This window comes from Elephantulus edwardii, unplaced genomic scaffold (assembly GCF_000299155.1).
Source record: "Elephantulus edwardii isolate Elephantulus edwardi_28Jun2011 unplaced genomic scaffold, EleEdw1.0 scaffold00306, whole genome shotgun sequence".
In the NCBI taxonomy this organism is placed as follows: Eukaryota; Metazoa; Chordata; class Mammalia; order Macroscelidea; family Macroscelididae; genus Elephantulus; species Elephantulus edwardii.
In genome coordinates, this window is record NW_006400056.1 from 1,413,149 (window position 1) to 1,439,076 (window position 25,928).

At 44.3% G+C, this 25,928-nt stretch overlaps 1 protein-coding gene across 1 annotated transcript in view; it reads left to right on the forward strand.

Moving 5' to 3' along the window:
- IFT122 (intraflagellar transport 122 homolog (Chlamydomonas)) overlaps positions 1-25,928 on the forward strand; it is a 75,942-nt gene that overhangs the window by 27,785 nt on the left and 22,229 nt on the right. The window contains exons 8-15 of the mRNA XM_006901039.1: positions 9,100-9,291; positions 9,438-9,576; positions 10,634-10,836; positions 12,157-12,294; positions 13,555-13,719; positions 16,283-16,480; positions 19,377-19,517; positions 23,286-23,339. Coding sequence (XP_006901101.1) covers positions 9,100-9,291; positions 9,438-9,576; positions 10,634-10,836; positions 12,157-12,294; positions 13,555-13,719; positions 16,283-16,480; positions 19,377-19,517; positions 23,286-23,339 — 1,230 coding nt within the window. The remainder of the gene's footprint in view (positions 1-9,099; positions 9,292-9,437; positions 9,577-10,633; positions 10,837-12,156; positions 12,295-13,554; positions 13,720-16,282; positions 16,481-19,376; positions 19,518-23,285; positions 23,340-25,928) is intronic.

Consider the following 25,928-nt stretch of genomic DNA (forward strand, 5'->3'; position numbering starts at 1 on the left):
CCTATGTTGTTGAGTGATTTTTTTTTATCAGGAGAGGGTGTTGAATTTTATCAAATACCTTTTCTACATCATTTGAGATGACCTGTTGTTTTTTTTGAGTTGAGTTGGTGAGTTACATTAAGTGTTTTTCTAATGTTGAACCACCTTGCATACATGGTATGAATCCTACTTGATTGTGATGAATGGGTTTTGATTTTTTTTAATATAAGATGTTGGGTTCTGTTGGTTACAATTTTGTTGAAAATTTTCATATCTATGCTCGTGAGGGATATTGGTTCCTAATTTTCTTTTGAGTGATGTCTTGCCTGACTTTGGTATCAGGGTTATACTTGGTCCTAGAACAAATTCTTAAGTATTCCAGCTTATTCTATATTCTGAAAAAGTTTTAATAAAATTGGTATTACCTCTTCTCCAAATGTTTGGTAGAATTAACCAGTAAAGCCAACTAGGCTAGCACTTATTTTGACTGGGGCTGTTTTTATGACCTACTTAAATTCTTCGCTAGTAGTCTTTTCAAATTTTCTACCTCTGTCTATGTTAGTCAGTGAGTGACAAAATTTTTCTAAAAATTTTTCCATTGCTTCTAGTTCTTCAAATTTATTGGAGGCTAATTCTTCATAGTATTCTGCTATTGTCTTTTTTATTTTCATTGGTTCTGTTGTGATATTACCCATTTAATGTCTGTCTTATTTTCATCTCTTTCTTTTCTTTGTTAGATTTTCCAGGGCCTTGACAGTTTTATTCTTTTAAAGAACCAATTTGTCTTATTGAGTCTTTCTATTATTTTTTAATTTACTATGTTTTGCTCTTTTTTATTATTCTTTTCTTCTGGGCACTGTAGGCTTTGCTTGCCTTTCTTTTTCTAATGATCAAAGAGGTTAGGTTAAAATGTTGATTTTAGTTCTTTTTTTTCTTTTTGGTGTATATGTTAATTGCTATAAATTGACCTCTGAGTACTACCTTTGTTGTGTCCCAAAGATTTTGATATGTTGTTTAAAAAGAGCAAGGGCCACGTGTGGACAGCCATGTCTAACCTTTACTGACTTTACAAAGGGGACCTGTCCTCATCAATAGCATCAGTAGTAACAAAGCAGTTCCCATGAAGTCAGACATGTCCTTCATGCTCCCATACCTCTTTATATTAATCTTAACACCAATCTTACTTCTTTGCTGGGTCCAAATAGCTCACAGATCATACAGAACTATAATGAGGAAGTCAAAAGGCTGTAATCCAGGTTAATAACAGAATACGGTCAAGGCATCTCCCAAAATGTGCACACTGGCACTTCAGCCTTGAGCCTTCATGGCATTCATTATTCCCAAATTTTCAGTCCTACCTATATTGGCTTTCCATCCCCGGTTGTCCAGCCAATTTTGGCTCTCCTCTCTCAAGGTTCCATCTCACGTCAGGTCTCCACTTTGGCTGTAGGTGTTACTGCCATAGGTGTAGCTGGAGCAGGAACAGGAAGAACTGCCTACATCGTCTTGCTTTCCCTTCTGTGGCACCAGAAGATCTGTCTTCATGGCTAAACTTTTCAATTTATTGGCAAGGCTAGCCAATCCCCTTGTAGATTGTTGAGACGGTCAATCCATTTGTGGAATTGTAGATAGCCAATCCTCATCTACATAACAAAGTCATATAATGGCTAGAAAAGTCATATTGAAAAGTAAGCTCCATATTGTGTTTTCATTATCATTTGTTTCAGGAAATTTAATCAATTTCTTCTGTTAGCCAATATTGCTAAAGAGAGTTTTATTTAGTTTCTATGTGTTTGACATTTCCCCCCCTTGATCTGATTGTTGATTTCTAATTTTATAGTAGTATGGTCTGAGAAGATGCTTTTTAATACTTTTTTTCCACGAATAATAATTTTTATTTGTAATTATTAAAAGGCTGAATTTTAAACAGATTCTTGAACTGGTGGCTCATAACCATCAGCTCGTTCAACTTTTGCACCTGTCTCATCTCCAGTAGCTTTTCCAGAGCTACCACCTTCACCATGAAGCTCCATGACTTTGCCCAATTCAAACCTGGGCTTCTTGAGCATTTTTACTTTCCTAACAAATACATCATGGAGAGGATAAATAGACTGGCAAGCCTTTTCTATGTCTTTTCCAATGCTGTCTGGAATCAATTTATTGACCACCTCTTTCAAGTCATTTGTCTGCACCTCTCGGGTCATGATTTCCATCATTTTCTTCCAGATTTGGCAGACCTGTTGGTGCTGAGCATAAGATGTCTTCCGAATCTGATTGTTGCATTTTTTTGTAAAACCAACACAAAATAGATGGAGCAAATAACCATTGGTGGTTTTGACATCAACATGTGCTTCAATCGTGGTCTGCCATTTTTTGACCATGGAGCACATTTTGTCCCGGGTAAGATCCATGCCATGGAAGTTGGTGAGGCAGTTTTTGCCTTGAACATCCTCAGTAATTAGCTTGAATTTTCTAAATGCAACTTCGTCATTTTGCAAATCAGCAAGGCTCACTTCAAAAACATGACCCTTGAGTCCATCAGATGCAGTTTTGGTTCCTTGAGTCCTTGTGACTAATGTCTTCCCAATATTTCTTATATTAAATATTGCTGGCGCCTTTACATCATACCAATCTTTCTTAGAAAATAGATCAACCACTTTCTTCTTGGCTCCTTTTTGTAAGGCGCTTGTTCTTTCCGACCGCCATGGTGGTGCCAAAAGAACGAAAAGGCTTTTTTAATACTTTTTTTAAAAAAATTGTTGAGGTTTTTGCTTTGTATCCCAACATATATTCTATTCTGATGAATGTTCCGTATGTCCTGGAGGAGAATGAATATTGAGCTCATTCATTCATTCATTGTTGGGGGATGTACTGTGTGTATGTCTATGAGGTCCAGTTAGTTAATTGTATTATTTTGTTTTTCTGCATCTTTGTTGATTTTCTTCCTAGTGATCTGTCCTTCATCAAAACTGGTATATTGAAATTTTCTATTACTATGGAGTTGTCTGTTTGTCTCTTTAAATTTATTAAAATTTTGGTGTATCTTATGACTCTGTCATTGGATGCACAGGTGTTAATTATAGTTATGTCCTCATGTGCTCTTTTTTGTCTCTTGTGCTGGTTTTGCCTTGAAATTTATTTAATTAGAAATTAATATTTTATAAAAATTAAAATTTTGTTGAGAAATTTCCTCATTTTCTTGGAGGTTACTGTATAATATTTTATTTCTGAGTTTGAACAGTTCACTTTATCTTGAAATCCTGATTTCTTCTCCACTTATAACTTCTGTGGCTGCATGTCTTTTTCCTATTTTTGCATTGTCATTGTTCTCATGTATGTAGTGATTTTCTGTTCCCTATTCCTAGTATCATATATTTAATGTACTTTGTATATTTCTGCATCTGAGCCAGTTTCTGAATGCTGTATGTTAATTTTGGTTTGCTGTCTGTTCTTAGCTCACAGTAAATAGAGCACCCGTAGGATTTCTTAATAGGCTTCCTCTAGATTACACAGATTTCTTTAGTTTTTGTTTATCAGGCAGTGTTTTAATTTCACCTGCATGCTTGATGGACAGTTTTTCAGGGTGTGGAATTCTGCCTTCTTGCCTGCATGATTTCTACTGAGAAATCAAAACTTAGTGTTACTGTGTTTCCTTGCAGGCAACTTCCTTTCTTCTGCTTTAAGTACTCTTTTTCTTTAATTTTAGAAAATTTTATTAAGATGTGTTAGTGTTTTGCTTTCCAAGTATAATTTGTTGGGAGTCTGCTCAGCTTCTTGAATGCTTATTTTCATAATGTTTGTGAAATTTTCTACCAAGAAATCTTCAATGATTTTCTCTGTGCTTTGGTCTCTTCCTATTCTGGAATTCCAAACATAGATAAGTTAGTCTTCTTGATGTTATCCCAAATAATTGTTATGCTTTCTTCACTTTTTTCTGAATGTTCCTCGAACAGATTAGTATTGAGAGATTTGTCCTCCAATTCACCAATTTTGTTTCTGGAATTCTGCTCTTTCCCCAGCCCCCACCCTGTGCGTTACCTATTCCTGCAATTTTAGTCTTACTGTTCTGAATTTCAGTTTGAGGTGTTTGTATTGCTTCTAATTCCTCATTTATTCTATCTATTTAATTCTGCATAGTTGTTTTGAATTGTTCGATGTTTTCTGTGTTTTTCTCAGTCTATGTTGTGGTTGGCTCAAAATCAAGAAAGGGGTCCATCAGGGATGTATTTTGTCTCCATACCTTTTCAATCTGTATGCAGAACAGATCATCTGAGACGCTGAGCTGTACAAAGGAGAATGTGGCATCAGGATTGGTGGAAGAATCGTCAACAACCCTGCTTGCTGAAACTGAGGAGGACCTGAAGAGCTTGCTGCAGAAGGTCAAGGACTGCAGTCTTCAATATGGATTGAAGCCCAATATCAAGAAAACAAAGATTCTCACCACTGGGCCAATTGGCAGCATCAGTATGGATGGTGAAGATATTGAGATAATTAACAGTTTTAGTTTACTTGGCTCCACAGTCAACAATCTTGGTAACAGCAGCCAGGAAATCAGGAGACAAATTGGGAAAGTCAGCTGTGAGGGACCTCTCAAGAGTACTGAAGAGCAACAATATCAGGCTGGAGACTAAGGTGTGCCTGATCCAGGCTATAGTCTTCACAGTTACGTGCTATGCATCGGAGAATTGGACAGTGACTAGGGATGATAGAAGGAGAATTGGTGCCTTTGAGCTGTGGTGCTGGAGAAGAGTGTTGAACATACCATGGACTGCTAGGAGAACAAACAGGTTTGTCCTGGAGAAGGTAAAGCCAGAATGCTCCTTGGAGTCAAGGATTCTGAAGCTTCGTCTGACATACTTTGGGCATGTTGCAAGGAGGGACTGGGAGAGGGACATCATGTTTGGGAGAATGGAGGGACAGCGCAGGAGAGGAAGACTCTCAATGAGATGGATCGATTCTGTGAGTGCAGTGGTGGGAATGAGTGTGTTTGAGATGGTGAGGTTGGCACAGGATAGAACGACATTTAGGGCTTCTGTACACAGGATCACTATGAATTGCAAGCGACTTAATGGCACATAACAACAGCAACAACAACAACAGCTGTACCAAAAAGAATTGACTGACACAATAATTTTAAGAATAGCATATAATAAAGAACTAGTGGTAATAAAGGAAGAAGTTCAAGCTTCACTGAAGGTATTGGCAAAAAATAAGGCCCCAGAATTTATGGAATAAATACCAATTGGATATGTTCAGTGGTTGTGCTAAGAAATCTAGAAAACAGCTCCCTGGCCAGCTGACTAGAAGAGATCTGTATTAGTTCCTAAACCCAAAAGGATGATCAACAGAATGTGTAAGTCTCGAATGATGGCTTTGAGGTGTGGTGTTGGAGAAGAGAATGGAATATCCCATGGCCTACCCAATGATGTCTTTGACTTGTGTTGGAGAAGATAACGGACTATCCTGTGGATTACCCAAAAGAACAAATAAATATGTCCTGGAGAAAGTGCTACCAGAGTACGCCTTAGACGCACGCATGACAAAACTTCATCTCACATACTTTAAACATTGTTAGGACAAGCCATTTCTTCCCCACCCCCCCATATTGTGTATACTTTTAAAACAATCTTTTATATTACTCTGATATATTTACAAAGTTTGAATACATTGTTTTTCACAAAAGATCCTTCCCATTTCCTTTACTCCACCCACCCATCGAATTGTGCAACCCTATGATTAACACCCTCGCCCCCCATCCTCACCCCTCTATTTCCAAGCTCCCTACCCCTGCCTTGTATCCTCATACTCATTCTACAATAATGGTTTTATACAGTATTTGTCCTTGTGGGACTTAGTTCACTCAGCGTAATGCTCTCCAGTCCCTCCTAAAAGTAGAGGCCATTTCTTAGAAAAGGTTCATCATGCTTGTATAGGTGGAGAGTTAGCAAAAGAGAGGAGGACCATCAGCTAGATTGACAAAATGGCTATGGTAATAGACTCAAGTATGTCAGAGATGGTGAGGACAGCACAGAATAAGGCAAGATTCAGATTCATTGTTCCTAGGGTCATTATGAGTTATACTGGGCTCAACAGCACTTAACATTGCAACATCAATGTCATTAATATCACATGCAATCAAAATCTTGAGGAAGGTTTTTAAAATTTTTTTAAATTTTATTATTTAAATTTTATTATTTTTGTGTGAGTGTACCGTCAAATCAGATCTGACTGGTACAGGAGGAGATCGTCCCTCCTTCCCCGGCAGAGCATCTGGTGGATTCGAACCATGCGCCTCTGGGATTGTAGTTGCAGCTCCTTACCACTACGCCACCAGAGCTCCCCTGAGGAAGATTTTTTAAAAACAACTAGTAAAGTACATTGACAGAGAAATGCTAGAAATTAAAACTGTATTTAAAAGAGGCTATGGCACCAAGAATGTCATCTGGATCTTGGCTGAAAGCACAGAATAACAAAAGGATGTCAACATGTATTTTATTGACTGCAAAGGTATTTGTGTGTATCATAACAAATTATGGCTAACATTGAGAAGAATAGGAATCCCAGAACACTTAATTGTGCTTATGGAAAACCTGTATCTAGAACAAGAGACTGTTGTCCAGACAGAGCAAGTGAACAGTGTTGTTGTTGTTATGTACCATCAAGTCATTTCTGACTCATAATGACTCTATGTATGCTCTGAACCCTGCTCTGTCCTGTGCCAACCTTATTGTCTCTGACACACCTACCCCCATTTCCCCAGTCACTGAATTAATCCATCTCAGGCAGGGTCTTCCTCTCCTGTGCTGTCCCTCTACCCTCCCAAGCATGACGTTCCTCTCCAAGGACTGGTCTCTCCTTGCAACATGCCCAAAATATGTCAGGCGAAGCTTCAGAATCCTTGCCTCCAAGGAGCAGCCTGGTTTCACCCTCTCTAGGAGGAACCTGTTTTCTCTCCTAGCAGTGTGTGGTATATTTCAACACTTCTCCAGCACCACACCTCAAAGTCATCAATTCTGCTATCATCCCAGTCATATTCAAGCTTTTAAAATCAAGAAAGGTATGTGTCAGGGTTGTATCCTGTTCCTTACCCGTTCAATTCTTTTCCATACATGTTTATGCTAAACAAATCATTTGAAAAGCAACTTTATGAAGACGAATATGACATCAGAATCAGAGGAAGATGCATCAACACACTACAATATGCAGATGACATAACCTTGCTTGCTGAAAGTGAAGGGGAATTAAAACATTTGCTGCAGAAAATCAAAGACTACAGCCTTCAATATGGATTACATCTCAACAACAAGAAAAATACCCTCACCATCGGGCCAGTATGTAACATCATGATTGATGGAGAAAGTGTTGAGGTTGTCAACAATTTCATCTGCTTGGATAAACAATACCGTTGGTATCAGCAGTCGGGAAATCAAAAGACGGGTTGTAATGGGGAAATCTTCAGTCATTGACCTCACCAAAAAGCTAAGAAGCAGGGATGTCAATTTAAAGATAAGTGTGTACCTGATCTGAGCCATGATCTTTTCGATCCCTTCCGAGGAATCTGAAAATTGACAGTGAATAAAAATGACAGAAAAAGCATTGATGGCTTGGACTTGTGGTGTTGGGGAAGAGTGATGAGTATCCCATGGACTGCTGACAGAACAAAGTAATATGTCTCAGAGAAGGTGCCACCAGGTTTCTCCTTGGAGGTGAGGATGACCAAACTGTCTCACATACTTTGGGGCAGTTATTAGAAGGCTCAGTCTTTGGACAATCACATGATGCTTAGAAAGGTAGAGGGATTAGCAGAAGAGAGGAAGACACTCCGCAACATGGAGTGACAGTGACTGTCACATAGGGCTCAAGAATATCAGAGATGATGAGGATGATGCAAGATAGAGAAGGGTTCAGATACATTGTTCATGGGCTTGCTGTGAATCATAGTTGACAGTACATAATAGCAACATTTATTTTAAACACCTGAAAGGGCAGGTTCGTAGAACCAGAAAGTAGATTAGTTTCCAAGAACTGGAGGGAGATGAGGAGTGAATTCTAATTGGTATAGGAATCTGTTTTGGCTGCTGAACATGCCAAAATTGATTGTGTTGGTGATCGCACAGCTCTGAATACACTAAATCATTCATCTGTACACTTTTAAATGTGTAGAGTTTTTTTATCCATACATTACACTTGATGTAAAAATATTAGAGTGAACATAGTTTAAAATAAAAATCCATCTATATATCCATTTATATATACTAAGTTAAGCAAAATATTTAGGGGACAAACAACCCAACTAAAATTGGTTGTGAGAGGAATAAGATCTATGTGATCAAGACCATCCTTGACTGTCAGGCTTTTAGATTGCCTGAGAGCTGCCTGTAGCAGGCTCTCGGAGGAGAGAAACAGGCTGTTTATGGTGCAGTAATGTAGGAGACAAGATTGACTCGTTGTTGTGTGTGCCATTGAGTTATAACAGATTCAGAACCCTTCAGCAGGTTTTCAGAGGCTGTAGATCACATAGGAAGATAGCTTTCTCCCGTGAACACCTGGTGAATTCAAAACATGTGCCTTCAGGTTGACAGCCCAGCTACTTACCTCTAGGCCACCAGAGCTTAGCTCCCCTTTTTTTCTCCCTCTTAATAAAACCCCAAACCATATCTGTTGCATAGATTGTGACTCACAGCCACCTTTAGGACAGAGTAGCTCTGCGCATAGAGTTTCCTAGGCTGTAGTCTCTCCAGAGGGAATTCTGGTGGCCTAAGAAGCTCTGGTGGCAAGAAGCTGTGCTTCAGTCCCTGCTCCGTGGGAGAAGGATGGGCAATATCCTGTGCAATTAACTGCCTCTGAAAACCTGCTGGAGGGTCAGCTGTGGTCGGTTCTGACTCAGTGGTACTCAACAACAATTGCTCCAGGAGCAAACTGCTTCATTTTTCCCTGTGCAGGGAGGCTGGTGGCTTTGAACCACTGACTTTTCTTTTGGTGGCTGAGCACTTAATCACCGTGCTACCAGGGCTCCTTTTCAGCTGTTGAATTTGGTGGGAGGATTAATTAATTAATGATACTGAAACTATAATGGATTCTGAAATTATTTTTCCTTTGGTATATGTTCTTTCTTCTCAGATTGGGAAGGATCGGTCACTGAACTTTGACCCCTGCTGCATCAGCTACTTTCCTAAAGGGGAGTTCATTTTGCTGGGGGGCTCAGACAAGCAAGTGTCCTTGTTCACCAAGGATGGAGTACGGCTTGGGGCAGTGGGGGAGCAGAACTCCTGGGTGTGGACGTGTAAAGTGAAGCCTGATTCTAATTATGTGGTAAGAAGAAGTTTCTTCTCTTAAAACATTTCCTTGAGAAGGTCTTGTTTAGCAAGTCACATCATTGCTGTTTGCTCCTAACAAATGAGAAATGACCCTTTTTTCTCTTCAAAGAGCAGAGAGTTGTCAACTCTGTTTTGCTGCAGGTGGTAGGTTGCCAGGATGGTACCATCTCCTTCTATCAACTAATTTTTAGCACAGTCCATGGGCTCTACAAGGACCGGTACGCCTACAGAGACAGCATGACAAATGTCATTGTGCAGCACCTTATCACTGAGCAGAAAGGTGAGAGGCAGGTATGGCCCCTGTGCCCGCAGAAAGAGGTACAGGGGAGGGAGCTGCTGAAAGGGCATGTGAAGTGCTAATCTTTTGAAAAACCTGTTAGACCACTACTCTTTGCTTTTCTCCCCCCTTAATGAAAGCAATAATTTTTGTCTGAAATAAGAATCCTATCTGAAAAAATATGCACCACAATTTAACAGATAATTCTAAGGGTAATGTGGTACATGGATTTTTTTTGCTCAGAAAGGATCACCTGTAATGAGTAAGAGTAGTGTGACTGACCTTCGTCCTTTCCAGTCTAAGTCTCTCCAAGGGTGTTTCTCCCACTGCACTCTGCTGTCCTCCTGGTGAATCTTTTCTCTGAGATAAGCTGAGGCAGTGGGCAAAGCCCAGGCTTTGGGCAGAAGATCAGAGGGCCTGTCCTAGTGCAGTCAGTCCAAGTTAAACCTCATTCTCTTCCTTTGCTTACCTAGTAGCCATCCTGATTAGATGGGCTAAGGATCCACTTGTTTGTAGTGTGTTCATTTACTGACATGCTGTCCACCACACACTGATCCAGGCTGTGGTTCATCACCATCTGTGAGCACTTCTGTGTGAATGTCCCAGCTGTGGTGATAAGGATGTAGCCACTTGTGCAGCTCCCAGGTTGTCTCTAGGCAGCTGTCCTCCCCCTGGTCTATAGTGAGAGTGTTAAGAGCCACATCTATACCAGACATGTCAAGAGTGGTGAATAGGAGTGGCCAGAGGTGAGGTCAGTCACATAGGCCCCAGATCATCAGAGACCATTAGTGCTTTGCAGAAGACTTTAGGTTTAGATTCAGCAAGTGATGACATTTTATTTTCCTTACTTAGTTGCAAGCTTTTGACCAACAGGAAAGTATTGCATATGACTTTGAATCCCCCCACTTGTGCATATTAGACACTCTTTAAAGATTTTTTGATGAGAGTGGCTCATTTTAATTGCCAATAGCATTAAGTAAATGATAGCTTTTAATTTCTCTGCCTTCTACTTAACAGCCTCTTGCTAGAGCTGGATTTTCTTTTTTTCATTCTTTGACAGTTCGGATTAAATGCAAAGAGCTTGTCAAGAAAATTGCCATCTACAAAAATCGATTAGCTATCCAGCTGCCAGAGAAAATCCTCATCTATGAGTTGTATTCAGATGACTCGTCAGACATGCATTACCGGGTGAAGGAGAAGATTGTCAAGAAGTTTGAGTGCAACCTTCTGGTGGTGTGTTCTGACCACATCATCCTCTGTCAGGTGAGCAGCATTGTGTGGGCAGAGTCAGACCAGCCAATGGCCATGTCCTGCCAGGGCAGGGTCCCAGGGCACGACTTCAGAATTGGCCACACGTGCCTGTTCTTTGCTTTCATCTAGACGACCTAGGATCTGCTGGAAAGCTATAGCTGTAAACTGAGAATACTTTTTGTGCAGCAGAGCATTTTGTTATACTGGGATTAGATTAAATATATTTTAATAATTTAAAACACAAATGGGTATCCCTTCAAAATGAAAATTTAAAATTATTTTGGTAAACACATATGCATAAAACTTTTTGACAACTCAAAAATAGTAAGGAGCTGTTTTTGCTTCCTGAGGGCTGTTTTTTTTTCCCCTGCAGAAAATTTTTCTCAACCTAGACTTTATTACTTAAAATAAATATCCAGGTCAATGCAAACAGAGTTTGGAAGGATTTTTTTTGCGGGGGGGAAGGTCAGCTCAGCATCTTTCTTGGCAGTTGAGGTGGATTTGGTCTCACCTGAGGCATACATACAAGGGCTTCATCTGACATACTAGGGCATGTTGCTAGGAGGGGCTGTTTCTTGGAGAGGAACATGATGCTTGGAAAGATGTAGGGAAGGCAGGGGAGAGGAAGACCCTCTGCCAGGTGGATTGACACAGTGACTGCAGCGATTGCATTGGGTGTGCCAGAGATTGTGAAGATGCCACAGGAAAGGACAGGGTTCAGATCTGTTGCTCATAGGATTGATAGGAGTTATACTCAACAACACCTAACAACAGCAGCAGCATCATATGTCTCAATGCTATACAAAGCCTATAAAGAGTGGTAAAATAGAAGAAATCCTTTAGGAATCACAGTAGTGTAAAATACTATTAATTTCTTCCTAGAAGTCTAAAAGAAAAGTAACTCTGAGATGCCCATAGAACATGTGACAAGTAGACGTTCATTTGAGGCTGCCTGAGGCCAGCATTGAAGACGTGCACTCAGTGGGAGAGATTTCATGATGGTTTAAAGATGTCAACCCTGGGGACTAGATAGGCTTGGTTGTTGTTGCTGCATACCATTGAGTTGGAACCGATTCTTAGGAACTGATTCTTAGGTCCCGATTTAGTGGGTGTAAGTCACACAAGAGGAGATTGCCTGTCTTTCTCCCATGGAGCAGCTGGTAGATTAAAACTGCATGCCTTTGGGTTTACTACTAGGCCTCTAGAACTCCCAAGATAGGATTAGAGCAGTGCCTATATAGGAGATTATCCCCCTTAGTACATGAAGCTCTCCTTGGGAGGCCGGGAACATGTCCTCTCTCAGTTGCCCATGGTGATGTGCTTTGCTTCCAGGAGAAGAAGCTACAGTGCCTGTCCTTCAGTGGTGTGAAGGAGCGAGAGTGGCAGATGGAATCTCTCGTTCGCTATATCAAAGTGATTGGTGGCCCTCCCAGAAGAGAAGGTCTGCTAGTGGGCCTGAAGAATGGGCAGGTGAGTGCTCCACAGGCCACCGGCCGACTACAGGTGAAGGGGTGTGAACCAGTCGTCACATGGTAGTGGTAGTGGTGGTTTCCCAGAAGCAGGAGAAGGGTGGTCCCTCTCCATGACTCACTGGAGAGTAGTGCAGAGTTTCAGGCCCACAGCAGCAGTCCTCTGATTCATAGTCTGTCATAGTCAAGTTGGCACTGTGGCCTCTGGGCAGCATTTAGTGGGGTGGCTTAGTGGGCTTAAGGTTACCTAGAAGGTGGAGATTTGTTAGAGAGGCTGCTTCAGTGTTTTGCTGGGGAGGCAGACAAAGAGAGTAACTTTATTTAGGGACATATTAGGGAAATGCATGGGCCAGGGCAGCATTTACCAGCATGTATCTCAGAGAATGCTAGGTCTTTAGGATATCAATAGAAATTATAAGAAAATGAGTCCTTTGGTGTGGCAAAATCTGGGTTACGCAAAGTTAAACAGATTTCTCTGTGTGCATGTTCTTTTCTCAAAATAAGAAAAGTTCTAAGTGGGCCATGTAGAAATGTGACAGTGAAAATATAATTCAGCCCAAGAACCAAGCTGTCTAGCAGATGGCTCGTGGCTGAAGCTTGTCAGGTCTTCCTGAGTGTGGAAATCACGGCATCTGAGAGCAGCGGGCGCCACGGGAAGGCAGTGGCGGAGCAAGAGCAGCACACTTTTCGCAATAAGTGTTTCCAGTGTGGTGGTGAAGGGCTTGGGCTTAGAGGTCAGAGCACTGAACCCAGGCTTGAGCTTTAGCTGCTGGCTGCCTGTGTAACTCTGGGAGTCACTTCACTGCTTTGATGCTCAGGTTTTAATAGAGAAAGTGATACTTCTCTCACAGGGCTGTTAAAAACAGACAATAAATGGTAGCTCTCACCATCGTCATTATTCGTTTGCTGTGACAGGATCACCAGTCTTAGTAGCCTTCTCCTTTGTTAATTAGTGGTGCCCATCTCTGCCTAGGTCCTGTCCCCTGACTTTGTCTTTCAGTCCTTATCAGACCCCCAGCCTGAGCAGATGTTTGAGACATGAGTGAGTTGGGTATCTTGGGCTTGCTCTTGTTTTGTCAACTTCTGATGAACCACAGTTCTGGTCCCCCAGGCATCCTTTTGATGAGTCTTTTTATTCACATGCAGTGAAGTTGGTGGGATTTGTTCTTGTCGATCACGTAAGAATCCAACAGACAGACTGACCCTGGTCAAGGTCTTATTCCCATGGTCACATGTACCTTTTTCTCTGAACATTCCCCAGATCCTAAAAATCTTCGTGGACAATCCTTTTGCCATTGTCCTGCTCAAGCAGGCCACAGCTGTACGGTGCTTGGACTTGAGTGCCTCCCGGAATAAGCTGGCGGTGGTGGATGAACATGACACATGCCTGGTGTATGACATTCACTCCAAGGAGCTGCTGTTTCAGGTGGGATCTGAGAGTACCCCCAGATGTAGTCCTTTAGAGTAGAATCAAGCCATCCTCGGCTTTGTCACTGAGGACATTCTCCAGTCTCTTCCTATAAAGATTTATAGGTAGAATGTCACCACCAGCCAGACCCCACTCAGTGGCAGTGGGTTTGGTTAGGGTTGGAGGAGAACTATGAAGCAGAGGTCCAAGTGTAGGCTCTAATCTGAGCACCCCTACAACTTTCTTGCTCTCCGCTCACTTGCTACAGGGCCTGGGTAAGCTTCTCAAAACTTTGTGACATGAGGGCAAGTGACACCTTTCTGACAGGGTTCTTGCAAGCAGCCAGTGAAATCATCTAAGTAGACTACATTGCAGACTCTCAGTAAGTGGGTTAATACAATGATGTTTTTCTTTTTTAAGAATTGGCTTCTTGCCTGTTGAAGGCTGCCTCAATGCATGTGACCCAAGATGTAGTAAGGAAACGGAGTCAATTTTATCGTTTGAAAGAAGGGAGGAGATGGGAGCACCCTCCTTTCTGCTGTTTCAGAGGAATGTTCTGAGTCAGCTGAGTGCAGACAGCTTCGACCTTTGGGGGCATAGGCGTTGTTTGAGCTTCGTGGCTGGAGGAAGTGTGTCACTGAGGAAGAATGCCCATCAGCTCCAGGCCACAGCTTGCTGGCTTTCTGCTGGACTCAAGCTACTTGGGCCTGTGAAGGACTTTGTAACTGGTCGGGACTGGTTTGCCCAACCAAGATGGGAATGTCTCCTCACTGGCTTCTCCTTGGCCCCTGCAGACTTTCCCAGTGTCGTAGGCAGAGTTCAGTCTTCAACTTGTCCTTGGTAACAGAATCAGTAGGGAGATTACCTGGAGTAGCAAGCTGCCTCTCAGTTAATGAAAGGATTACCTCCCAGTAGCCCAGAGGTGACCCCGAGTTGAGAGAAGTTCATGTCACTGAGGAAGCGGAGAGGTTGAGGGGGAAGAGCACAGGCTTTGCCTTCAGACAGACCTGGTCTTTAACCCTGCCTGCATCACTTGAGCAGGCTGGTGAAGCTCTGAGAACCTGTTCCCTTATCCCTGAAATGGAATAGCGTTTGTTTTATTGCTTGCATAATTGCTGTAGGATATTACAGCACCTACCTCAGTATGTGGCACAGAAGAGCTCTAAGTACTACTTGCCTTTTTCCTGGATCCCCTACACATACGTGTGCGCGCGCACACACTCTCTCTCTTTCTCTCTGTCTTCTCTCTCTCTCTCGTGCGTGTGCCTGGACGTAGGTTAGTAGACCTCCAGCGGTGAATGTGGGTCTGAGCCCAGAACCCCACACCAGCCAGGAAAGCATGCATCCGCCCCAGGCCCTCTGATGACATTTCTGAGGGTAATTCTCCGACCTGCTCAAGAGCCATAAACGTTCACTATTCTTTTGCCTACTGGCTTTTTCTCCTCCCCATTGCCCTTGCCTCTGCAAATGAAAACAGCCATATTCCTTTTTCTTGTTGTAAAAATAATCCCTGCCTTCTGTGAAAGAGTCAGACGGGCAGAGGAGGACGAGCGTCTGCTGGTCCCTCCGGCTCCAGAGCTGAGCAGAAAAGTCTGAGAGGAGGCGTGTCTCCCAGGGTGACTGTATTTTTACATTGAGAAAATTATAAATGCAGAGACTATATATTCTTTTCCTAGCACCACCCCCCCGGTCCATTTTCTTATTCTAAACAATAGTTGTTCATCACAAATATACACAACAACCAAATTAACCAAACAAAAAAGAGAAAATAGCAAATACTAACAGGTCCACCCTGTGTAGCTATACTTTAACAAACGTGAGAGTCGCTGTCTGCTGAGTTTTTCCACTTAGTGTTACTGTGGTTCTAAAACTAGACTCCTGTCTCACAGTGAGCACATACACCACAGAATGAAACACAGCCTATTGTGATCCAGGCTTTTCACTGACGGATAGCCAGGCCTTTTTCCTTGGACTGCCTTAGTTTGGAAGCCCCACTGAAACTGGTTCCACATGATAGCACCTTGTCAGCCTGCAGGAACAGACAGATGGTGACCACACAGAAGGGGTATTGGCTGGAAATAGAGCTCAGGTATATTGCATAGAAAGTGAGAATTTTACCACTAAACCAACAGGCTCCTATGGAAAAGGACATCATGTTCGCAAGGATAGAGGGTCACCAAGAGAGAGGATAACTTTCAGTGGGGAAGATGAGTTGACACAGTGACTGCAACAAAGGGATCAAGTATGTGAGAGACGATGAGGATGGCACAGGATAGGACAGGACTCAACCTGTTGTCCAGAGTGTTGCTAGAAGTCATACTTAACTCGACAACACCTAACAACAGTTATTTCTTTTTTCCAGAAGTTATTTGTGCTCATTTAGAGATTCAAACAACACAGGAATGCACAGAAGAGCTTTCACCGGTGCCTGTCTTAATTTCTTTCAGATTCTTCTTTCTTTCCATCCCCCTGCTAGTGAGTTAGGATAATCCTGTCATTAGAAAGAGTGCTTGAATTAAAGGAGGAAACGACGTCAAAGGGCAAGGTGAGCTGACAGGATCTCACCATCCCTGTTTCCTAGGAACCAAATGCCAACAGTGTGGCCTGGAACACCCAATGTGAGGACATGCTGTGCTTCTCGGGAGGAGGCTACCTCAACATCAAAGCCAGCACCTTTCCTGTCCACCAGCAGAAGCTGCAGGGCTTTGTAGTCGGCTACAATGGCTCCAAGATCTTCTGCCTGCATGTCTTCTCCATGTCAGCTGTGGAGGTGCCCCAGGTAACCTTTGGTTCTTGAAGATGGCAGGGCAGACACAGCCCAGGGAGCCTAGCCCTTTGGTTGAAACTGGAGAAAAGGGGTAATGAGGAAAGAGGGAGGAGAGGTAAGAATGGCGGCAACTAGGGCACTTCGAACTTAAACTTGGAGTCCCGTTTCATCCCAAATAACCTGTGCTGCTCTGGGTGAAAAGCTCAGCCTCATTGAGCTGTTTCATGTGGGGAAGAATGGAGTGAGCCAGGAAAGCCAGTAGTCTAGCAGGAGATGTGCATGTGCGCGCACGCACACACACACACACACACAGAGGTGATGGATGGGTGTGTGTGTGTGAGAGAGAGATGTGTATGAGGTAAGGAAAGAGGAGAGCACAAACACGGGAGAGCAGAGGCTGACACTGCAGTGGTGGTGGGCTTGTCACAGTTGGCCCTGCCTGCTTGCTTGCCTGCCTGATAGTGGGAGAATTTTAACAGAGAGAGAAACTTGAGCCCTCAGAATCTTACCTTCAAGAGAGAATCACTCTTAAGTATTTAAAAAATTGACCCAAAGGGAGCTCTGGTGGCCCAGTGGCAAGAAGCTGTGCTGCAATCCTGAAGGCGTGCAGTACGAATCCACTTGATGCTCTGCTGGAGGAGGGGCAGTCTCCTCCTGTACCAGTCGGATCTGACTCGACGTAACACAACAAGAAAAAAATTTAAAAAATGACCCACCCAGACTTTTCTTATAAATGTATTTAAGATCTATAAAGCAAAATTGGCTCAGGATAGGTTTCAGAGGGTCACTATGAGTAGCAGGCAACTCAATGACATGTAACAACGATAACACATCATTTTATAGAAACATTTGAAAACAAAGACAAGGATTGTTTAGTAAATACTGCCTCATGACTTTTTTCCTACATAATTGAGACCCGTGGCCACGAAATAGAAACTGTTTGCCCCCTTCTTGTATTACCATCTGTTCATCTACACTGACATTCCTCTGTTGGAGAAGCATCATTTTGAATGAGTTAGTGACTCTTAAATTAGTAGTCTAAACTAATAATCTGGCCTTTCACTCAGCAGTCGACATGGTTCCATGACACTGAGACAGCCCACCACCCCCTTGTTAAGAGTACCCCATGTTTTCTTGGTACCTGTGTGTTATGGGTTAATCTTGATTTCACCTGTGTTGCCTGTTCATGTCCCCAAAGCCACAGTGAACACACAAGCACTTGGAGCCTCAGGAAGCCTCCTGCTGTGTTCATTACCCCTCACTGCCTGCCGCCCACCCCCCCATACTGTTTAACTGCTGCGTTTTCTCTCATCACGGTCCCAGTTTACTCAGCTCGCATCTGTTATTGGGCGTTTCTACTGTCCGTCTCCCTCCCCCTTTGCCCCATTGTTACTGTTAATAGTGCTTCAGTGGACACCGTTCTAGCTAAGTTTCTGCATCTGTCCCAAATTAACTTCTTGATGTAAACTCCTAGAAGAGATACTGCTGGGCCACAGGCTGTGTACTTTGAAGGACTTGTAGATCTATTTCTAGATTGCCCCTCAGCCAGGTTGTGCCCGTCTACACTTCCTCCACACACACACACCTCCTCTTACTCCCTCCTTCCTTCCTGGATGGCTGCTGGTAAAGGGCCAGGCTGGAGTCAGTATCTTTATCCACACCGTCAGTGCCTTCCTTACTAATTACTGTAGAAATTATTGTGAGAGTCCCTCCACTCGTGCCTGACAGGGAGCAGTTGCTTAACGATATAAATGTGATTCAGATCCAAGAAAAGAGAAAAGCAGAGTCGGGGCAGGGGACAACCCTTCTGGACTGCTTCACTGCAGCCTCACATCACATCTCCCAGAAACCCAAGCTCCCTTCATCAGGCCAAAAGACTCTGCTTAGGAAAGTTCCTCTTCGTCAGTTGGGCATCCTGACCTCAAACATAAACGCGGAGTGCTGCTTCCTGACTTGGTCTGGCCAGGGCTTCCTGTGCCAGGACCTTGAGCTTCAGTAGCCAGAGTGTCTCCCCTGAGAACATCTGCTGATGCAGCAGCTTCACACTGCCAAGGGTTCAGAAAACAGCCTCAAGACAAAGGCTGGTTCTCTGTCGCCTCTGTCTCCAGCCAGCCTGTGGTTTTGGCTTGAGGAGGGAGAGGAGGGGGAAGGATCATATCCACTCATGGGATTTCTGGTTTCCTTTCAAAATGTACATCATCTTGTGTAAGAACTGGCTTCTCTGGCCAATTAGGGTAGCAGGCCCTAGCTGGATTTCTTGTCCAGGGATGGGAGCAGTGGGGAGAGAGGAGCTTAAATCTGTCCCCAGGTTTCAAATGTGCACTTTACAGATAACTCCTAACTTATGTTTGCTCTTTAACATTATCTGAATTCTTAAAGACACAAGAATGGATCTAATTTGTAAGCCGAGGGCTGCCTGTAGTGACTCCATGTTTGGAATACAACAGTGAAGTACAAAGTGTTGTGCAGGAGGTATTGATTTAATGACTAAATTAGAAAATTCTCATTATTCTAACTTTCAGGAGATCTGGGCAAAGGGTAAGAGCTGGTGATGGAGGTAGGAACTGAGGTCAGAGAAGGCTTTGCGATTTTAGCTATTTTAGGACCTTAGGGGTCTAGCCAGGATTCCCTTAGGGTGGGGAGTGGTTAAGGCCTGAGGTGGACCAGGAGGTGGGGAGAGGCAGGTAATGTGAGGCGTCTGTGTGGCTGATACCTGTGCCTCCCCTGGGAACGGGATGGCAGAAGAGAAAGAAAAGTGAGGTGGCTGCTCACAGCTGAGAAGATCCTGTGAAATCAATTTAACATGACTCTGTGGGTATTTGTAATTGAGTCTCCACTCATATCTGGAGTTGGTCTTATATGAACCTGACTCTCCATTGTTTTTTGCCCTTTTGATAAAACCCTACAGTCTGCTCCAATGTACCAGTACCTGGATCGGAAAATGTTCAAAGAAGCCTACCAGATCGCCTGCTTGGGAGTGACAGACAATGACTGGCGCGAGTTGGCCATGGAAGCTTTAGAAGGATTGGAGTTTGAAACAGCAAAGAAGGTAGGCACACGTCTGCCTCCCCCCCCCCCTTGACTTCCATGGGGTCAGTGCTGACCCAGAGATCCACCACAGGGCTCTGACACTGCAAATTGTAACAGGAAGAGGTTGCCCAAATTTCTCCTGTGGAGAGCAACTGATGAATTCGAACCACTAGAGGCAGCCTTTTGGTTAGTAGCACTCTGCAAAACAGGCCGCTAGAGTTCTCTTATCCAGTCTTAGAAGGGTCTCAGCAGGAATCAGAAGGGGTCTAGGCGACTTAGGGAGGGTCAGGAGCAAGCTACTGTGCCTCTGGAGTGAGACTGACTTGGGTTCCAAGCTTGCCTTGGACAATTCCTCACAGAGACCCTGGGAAGGTAATAATAGCTTTTCTAACGCTGCTGTCTGTGAAATGGGGATAATGATAGGAACTGTCCCCGTGGTTCTGTACGGCTGGAATGCAGTAATGCATAGAAAGCCTAACACAAGATAAACATTTAATAAAGTCCATTTGTCAATTTAAATAGCTATTATATATGTAGAGCATCTGGCTAAGAGCCTAGCATAAAATTCCAATGGTTCTTAGGGTTTATCTAGTTGCAATCAACTCACAGCTGTAGCCCCTAGTGGTTTTTCAGAGGCTGTAAATTGCACAGGAGGAGATTGCCCATCTTTCTCCTGCAGAGCAGGTGGTGGATTCCAACCACCTGCCTTTGGGTTGGCAGTGCAGTGTCTTAGCACTAGGTCACTAGAACTCCCTTAGCATATAACAGACACTTAATAAGCCTTATCTCTCATCATTGGCTTAAACATTACACTGTTTATGAGTGCTGCTCTTTTCAGCACTCAGCTTAGTACAGAGGAAGGAGATGTTCAAGTGTTCCTCTTCTGAGAGAAATATAGTCACTTCCCTCATACCTTCATGGCAACACAGACAGGATTCATTAACTTGATTCATAGTGTCATTTCCTGACAATCTATTCAAATTACAGAAGTGGCTAAAAATATTTGACCCCTCTCTGCGCCTTAGAAAAAGCCCAGCCATGTTTCCAAGTTGGATTTCACCTAGAACCTGAGGTGAGAAGGAAGGAGTAGTTTCCACCTGTCGCCTCGCCTCCCTTCCCTCTTTCTCTCTCTTTCCACCATCAGTCAGACATAGATTTTGTCTATGCTGCTGAATTGCTACTACACCAAGGCCCATGTGCCCTGAAGTGACCACAGCATGGGCCCTATCTGCTGTCCTTATGGGCCCTGTCTGCTGTTCTTACTTCAGGGGCTCACATTTAGAAGCAGGAGTGGGCAGGTTAACTCTGTCTCCCCTAGGTAAGAGCTGCAGAACAGTGCCGTAGATGAGCCTAAGTGAATCATGCCTTTGTTAGGTCAGGACGTCAGAGGTGAGAGGAGATGGATTGGGATCCAGTTGGAGATGGATTAGGACCCAGAAGCCTGCTTGAAAAGCAGCCCTGCTGCACCCAGGCCATGTGGCCCTGACCTCCCATTTTTGGAGTCTCCTACAGTGCTGTTGGCGCAAATATGAAGCTTACAAAAGGAATTTTCAAACTGGAAATGGTTATACACATGCTACCTGTCACTCAAACAAGTAAAATGATTGCTATATAATCATAATTGCCTCTATTAAGTTTTTAAGTCTATTAAGTATCAGAAAAGTAGTAATTGAGAAAGGCTTTAATAATTCAGGGGAGCAGCAAGCATTCCAAGGAGGGAGTATTCCTTTCCTGCCCTACCCGGAAATGCCAGGCAAGGCAGAGAATAGCAAAGCAGGGAATGGAGGCAAGCCCAGCTCCTCACCTAGCAACTAAGCAGCCTCCTCATTTTCATACCACTCTCATTGCCCTGGGTGAGGCCTCAGACTTTTTAAGGGCTCAGCATCTGACACCCAATCTTCATCCTCTCAAGCACTCCCTGGGGACAGAAATGACTGTATTAAAGCTGCAAGATTTTGAGCATATAGTAAAACTCTGTCATTTTACTCAAATCCTAAACCCCCAAGGCGTCCTAAGTCTATCAGCCAGCCCAGGGGATCTTGAAATGTAGGGAATTGTTCCCAGTAATAGACCAGCCTGTCCACTAGATGGCAGGAGAGCGCTGCTTAGCACCCGACCATGGTCCTGTTCCCACCCTTCCCTGTTCCATCGGCTGAGGTTATTCATGGGCCGCGTGACTGACCACAGTGACCAGGCGCCCCCCCCACCCCCCCCCCGACTCTGCATACTGTTTCTGGCCAAAGGAACTTGAACACCACTTTCTTAGGGGGGAATTTAGAATACTTCCCCAGCAGAACTAGAAGGAATCTTAGAGAGGTGAACAAAGAAGACAGCGGGAACTGAGAGACAAGGAGAAGGAGGTGCAGGCCCACAGCTGGAAAGTCCCAGAGCTCAGGCCAAGGCACGGAATGCCCCTTCTGTGTCCTGCTCTGCCATCCGCCAGGTTGTCCAGATCTCTTGTTGCTTTAAGGAAACCAAGACCTACACATTTTGCTTATCAGACCTTTAACAGAGAATACAGGCGCTCTTCTCTGTCGTCCATCCCTTTGCTCATGTGATGCCCACTTTACTCTCTCCAGGGATAATTCTTGAGGAATACCCAGCTGACAAGCTCTGTGCTTGCTCCGTTGGCCCCGCCCATGTTCCTGTAGAGTTCTCAAGGGAATCTCAGTCATTGCTGTGCAGCTCTTAGCTGAGGGGGATCGAGTAAATCTGTCCACTCCCCCTTCTAGATGCAAACGCTTGATGGGAACAGAGCAAATGAGCCATATTGTAGGCATTTCTGGGCCCCCAGGTCCTGGCGTTGCTAATGGCCCCGTGGCACAGAAGACAGCGGAGCCTCACAGTGGTTAGCGCTGAGATGGACTTCTACCCCCGGCCTTTCCAGGATGGAAGTCAGGAGCTCGGTAAAGGCTGTGGTGGTCAGATTTCTCAGTATTTTAAAGTCTACAGGCTTCTAGCACTGCCTTTCCTAGGCATGTATTGGCTAGATTCACATGTGAACACTTAAAAAGGCACAGCTTGATCAGAATATGGCAGTGTAGGCTGGCATCAGGACCTCTCAACCCCTTTCACCATCTATCAGGAGAGGCTTAGATAGTATCAGTCTACCTGAGGGGACTGTCCAGAAATATTTAGCACCCCAGGGGTTAAAGTGTTTAGTTTTGTAAATCCAACGCAATTGCTGTACTTGTAGGCTTTACGCTCAGAGTGATTCATCCCCTACCTCCCGTCTCTTCCCAGAAGCCATTTCTATTCCTTCCCCACTTTCCCTTCCCCCTCCCCAGCTTCATGGGCTCTGTGTGCCCATGTTTATTGCACCCCACCCCCACCCCTTCTGGTAAGCATAGCTGTCTCCTGCTTTCCAAGCCACCTAGTGTGCTCGCAGCCGCCGAGTTGGGTTTCTAGCTAGAACATGAGGTGAGGGGAAGGCAGCAAGAGTTTCCAGCCCCATCCCCTCTGCTCGATTCCTCCGCACACCGCACCCACTCAGTGTCAGAGGAGCTCATTTCTGTCCCGTGGAGAGAGGCTTTTCCAGGCAGGCCTCCTCATGGAGTGTGCTACCAGAATTTTGGTTTACCCAGTTCCAAAATGACTGATCCAGGAAGGCTTTCTTTGCTGTTTTAAAAAATGGACTAGTGGAATAAAGCCTGACCTCACAGGCTGGTGTAACCCACATGACCACAGGGTGATCTGTCAATGCACGCTTTTTTTCCCCTCCTCACACCCCCACCCAGTCACCCCCATTTGAATACCATTGATTTTATTCTTTATTTATTACCCATAGGCCTTCACCAGAGTACAAGACCTCCGGTACCTGGAACTCATCACCAGCATTGAGGTAAAAGACAAACTGTGTCCTTCCTTCTCAGGGAAGCACAGCTCAGAGCAGTGGGTACCACAGCCTGTCCAGCTATGAGAGCTGCTGGGAATGTGGCCTGGCAGGTGGGCAGAGCCTCACAAGACCCTCCGGGGTCTGATCTCTGAGCATCAAGATACGACTTCTTTGCAGGGTTGCAGTGGGGATGAAGTCGGCTCTCAGTAATGGATTCTTATCCTCGTGATGGCTTTTAGCTAGTTCCCATTCCCATCAAGTCAATTAGGTTCTGGCTCACAGTGACCCGGCAGGACAGAGTAGAACTGTCCCAAAGAACTTCCTAGGCAGAAATCTTTATGGGAGCAAATGGTCCAGTCATTTTCTCCTGCAGGGCAGCTGGTGGGTTCATACTTCTGCTGTCTGGCCCATAGCTGAGCACTTCTCCCTTAATTGGTGAGTGCCAGAGGCATTGCCCATTCGCATACACTGCACCTCCCCTACAGGCAGGTTGAAATGAGCCCCCAGAGAATGCTGTTTTATCCCTTCCCACCCAGCCTGGCTCATCCTGGCTGAACACAGTGACCTTGTCAAGCAAACCATGTAGGCCTGGATAGGCCAAAGAAGCTGCTTAGGCAGCCTGGTGCTGGTGGATCTCATTCTGAATCTCTGGATCTGTAAAAAGGCATACACATTTTCTCTCCTGCACAGATTTATTGTGAAGCTATGGGAATGTGAGATACTTTTGAATTCCCATATGGATGCAGTAAGGAAATCAGCAAAATGTCTTGTCCCTTCAGTTGCCTCCAGCACAATAAACATTTGCTGTGGGCCAAACCTCATGCCAAGTGCGGCAGGGAAAGAGTAGAAGGCGAGGCCTGCAGGAGCTTGTAGCCTTCTCGGCCTAATAATAGTGGCCATTCATTAAGTGCCTGCCATATGTGTGTCCTCTGTGTGAACGATGTGTACACAGTCTTAAATTCTTACAGCTCCCGGAGGCAGGTGCTTTTATTATCCCTGTTTTCTTGATGGGGAAACTGAGGCCCAGAGAGGCTCTGTCACCTACTCAAGGGCCCATGCCCGCAGCTCAGCTGGAATCTAAATCCAGTGCTGTGTGTTTTGCCAGGCTCTCCCTTTCTTTGTTCTGTGCCAGGCTGCCTAGCTAAAGATGCTGCTGTCTGAGTGAGTAAGCGGGCCTCCCTCCCTCCCTGCCCTCAGCGCACCAGCACCGTGAGGAGGCAGCTCTGTTCTGTCGCCTGTCCAGCGTGGCCTTGGGTTTGATTTGAGCCTCTGATCAGTAGCTTTCATTTGTGAATTAACTGGCCAGGACCTGGAGTCATCTGAAGCCCTAGAATCTAATTTTTCTCTATGAAGAAGATATTTCTTATCCTTTATCATGTCTTATGAGTTCAAAATGTCTGCCTGTTCTAATATGGTTGTGAACGGGGAGCCAGTTAGACTTTCACAAATTATCTTTTGAAAAAGCATAAACTTGCGTGAGTAAAGATCCATTTGAGCTCCTCCAAGACCTTACTTGCTTGCTTCTATATAGTCAGCATAATTCCAGAAAATTGACGTTTGTTAGTAAATGCCTTCTGCATAAGTGAGATATTACTGAACTTCCAGCAGTAGGAAAATCGACCCTGTTGCTGTGTACATACTGATAATGCATAAATTACTTTTTTGTGTGTGTGTCATTCTGTGGCCTAGCATGGATATAGCCTAAACTTTATGCCTAATGAAACCTATTTCTTGATGTTGTGAGGGAGTTTCAGTTCATTTCCTACTATTATAGTGTATTAGACTGATTAGGCCAAACTATGTGCAGGAGAGAGTGTGTGTGTGTGTGTGTGTGTGTGTGTGTGTGTGTGTGTGTGTGTGTGTATGTGTGTGAGTGTGAGTGGAAACATGTTGCCTCCAGCTGTTAAAACTTTCAGCAGCTTGTTTAGGAGTTTGAGTCAGTGCCTCATCTTCTTCTACTGAGATATACTTGCTCGAAAACAAGCAAAAGAAAGTGTTGGGAGTGAAAGATTGTGTGTTGTTGAGTGTTTACAAATGCTTGCACTGTAGACGAATGGGTGTTCCCAAACACAGGAGGAGGGAATGTGGCAGATTATTTCTCTTCACCCTCAGCATTGCTGAGCCTCTGAGTGCACATGTGGGCGCGTCTGTACACCTCTGGGCATGAAGTAGGAGCTCCTGGGTAGCCTGAGTGTTGATGACTAACCATAAGGCACCCTGGAATAAAGGCCTGACAGTCTGCTTCTGAAAGGACTTGAAAGCCCTGTGGAGTAGTTCTGTTCTGGGCAGCACATGGGGAGCCACAGATCGAACTAGATGACAGCTGGCTGCTTGGTCCATACAGTGTACCCGGCACCTAGGGGATGCTCTGTACATGTTACTTCTTACCTTGTGTCAAGAAGCAGCTGTGTAATAATACTTGTCATGTTTTCTTGGGCAGAGTTCCTAAACTTTCTCTTGGTCTGCTATCATCATGAGCACAAGCCTAGGGATGTCACCGGTCTTGGGAGCTCAGGGGCCTCCAGCAGTCAGTAGCACACCCTGCCCTGCCATTTTGGTTGTGACCTTAAAGGGAAATACAGGAAAACAATCCTG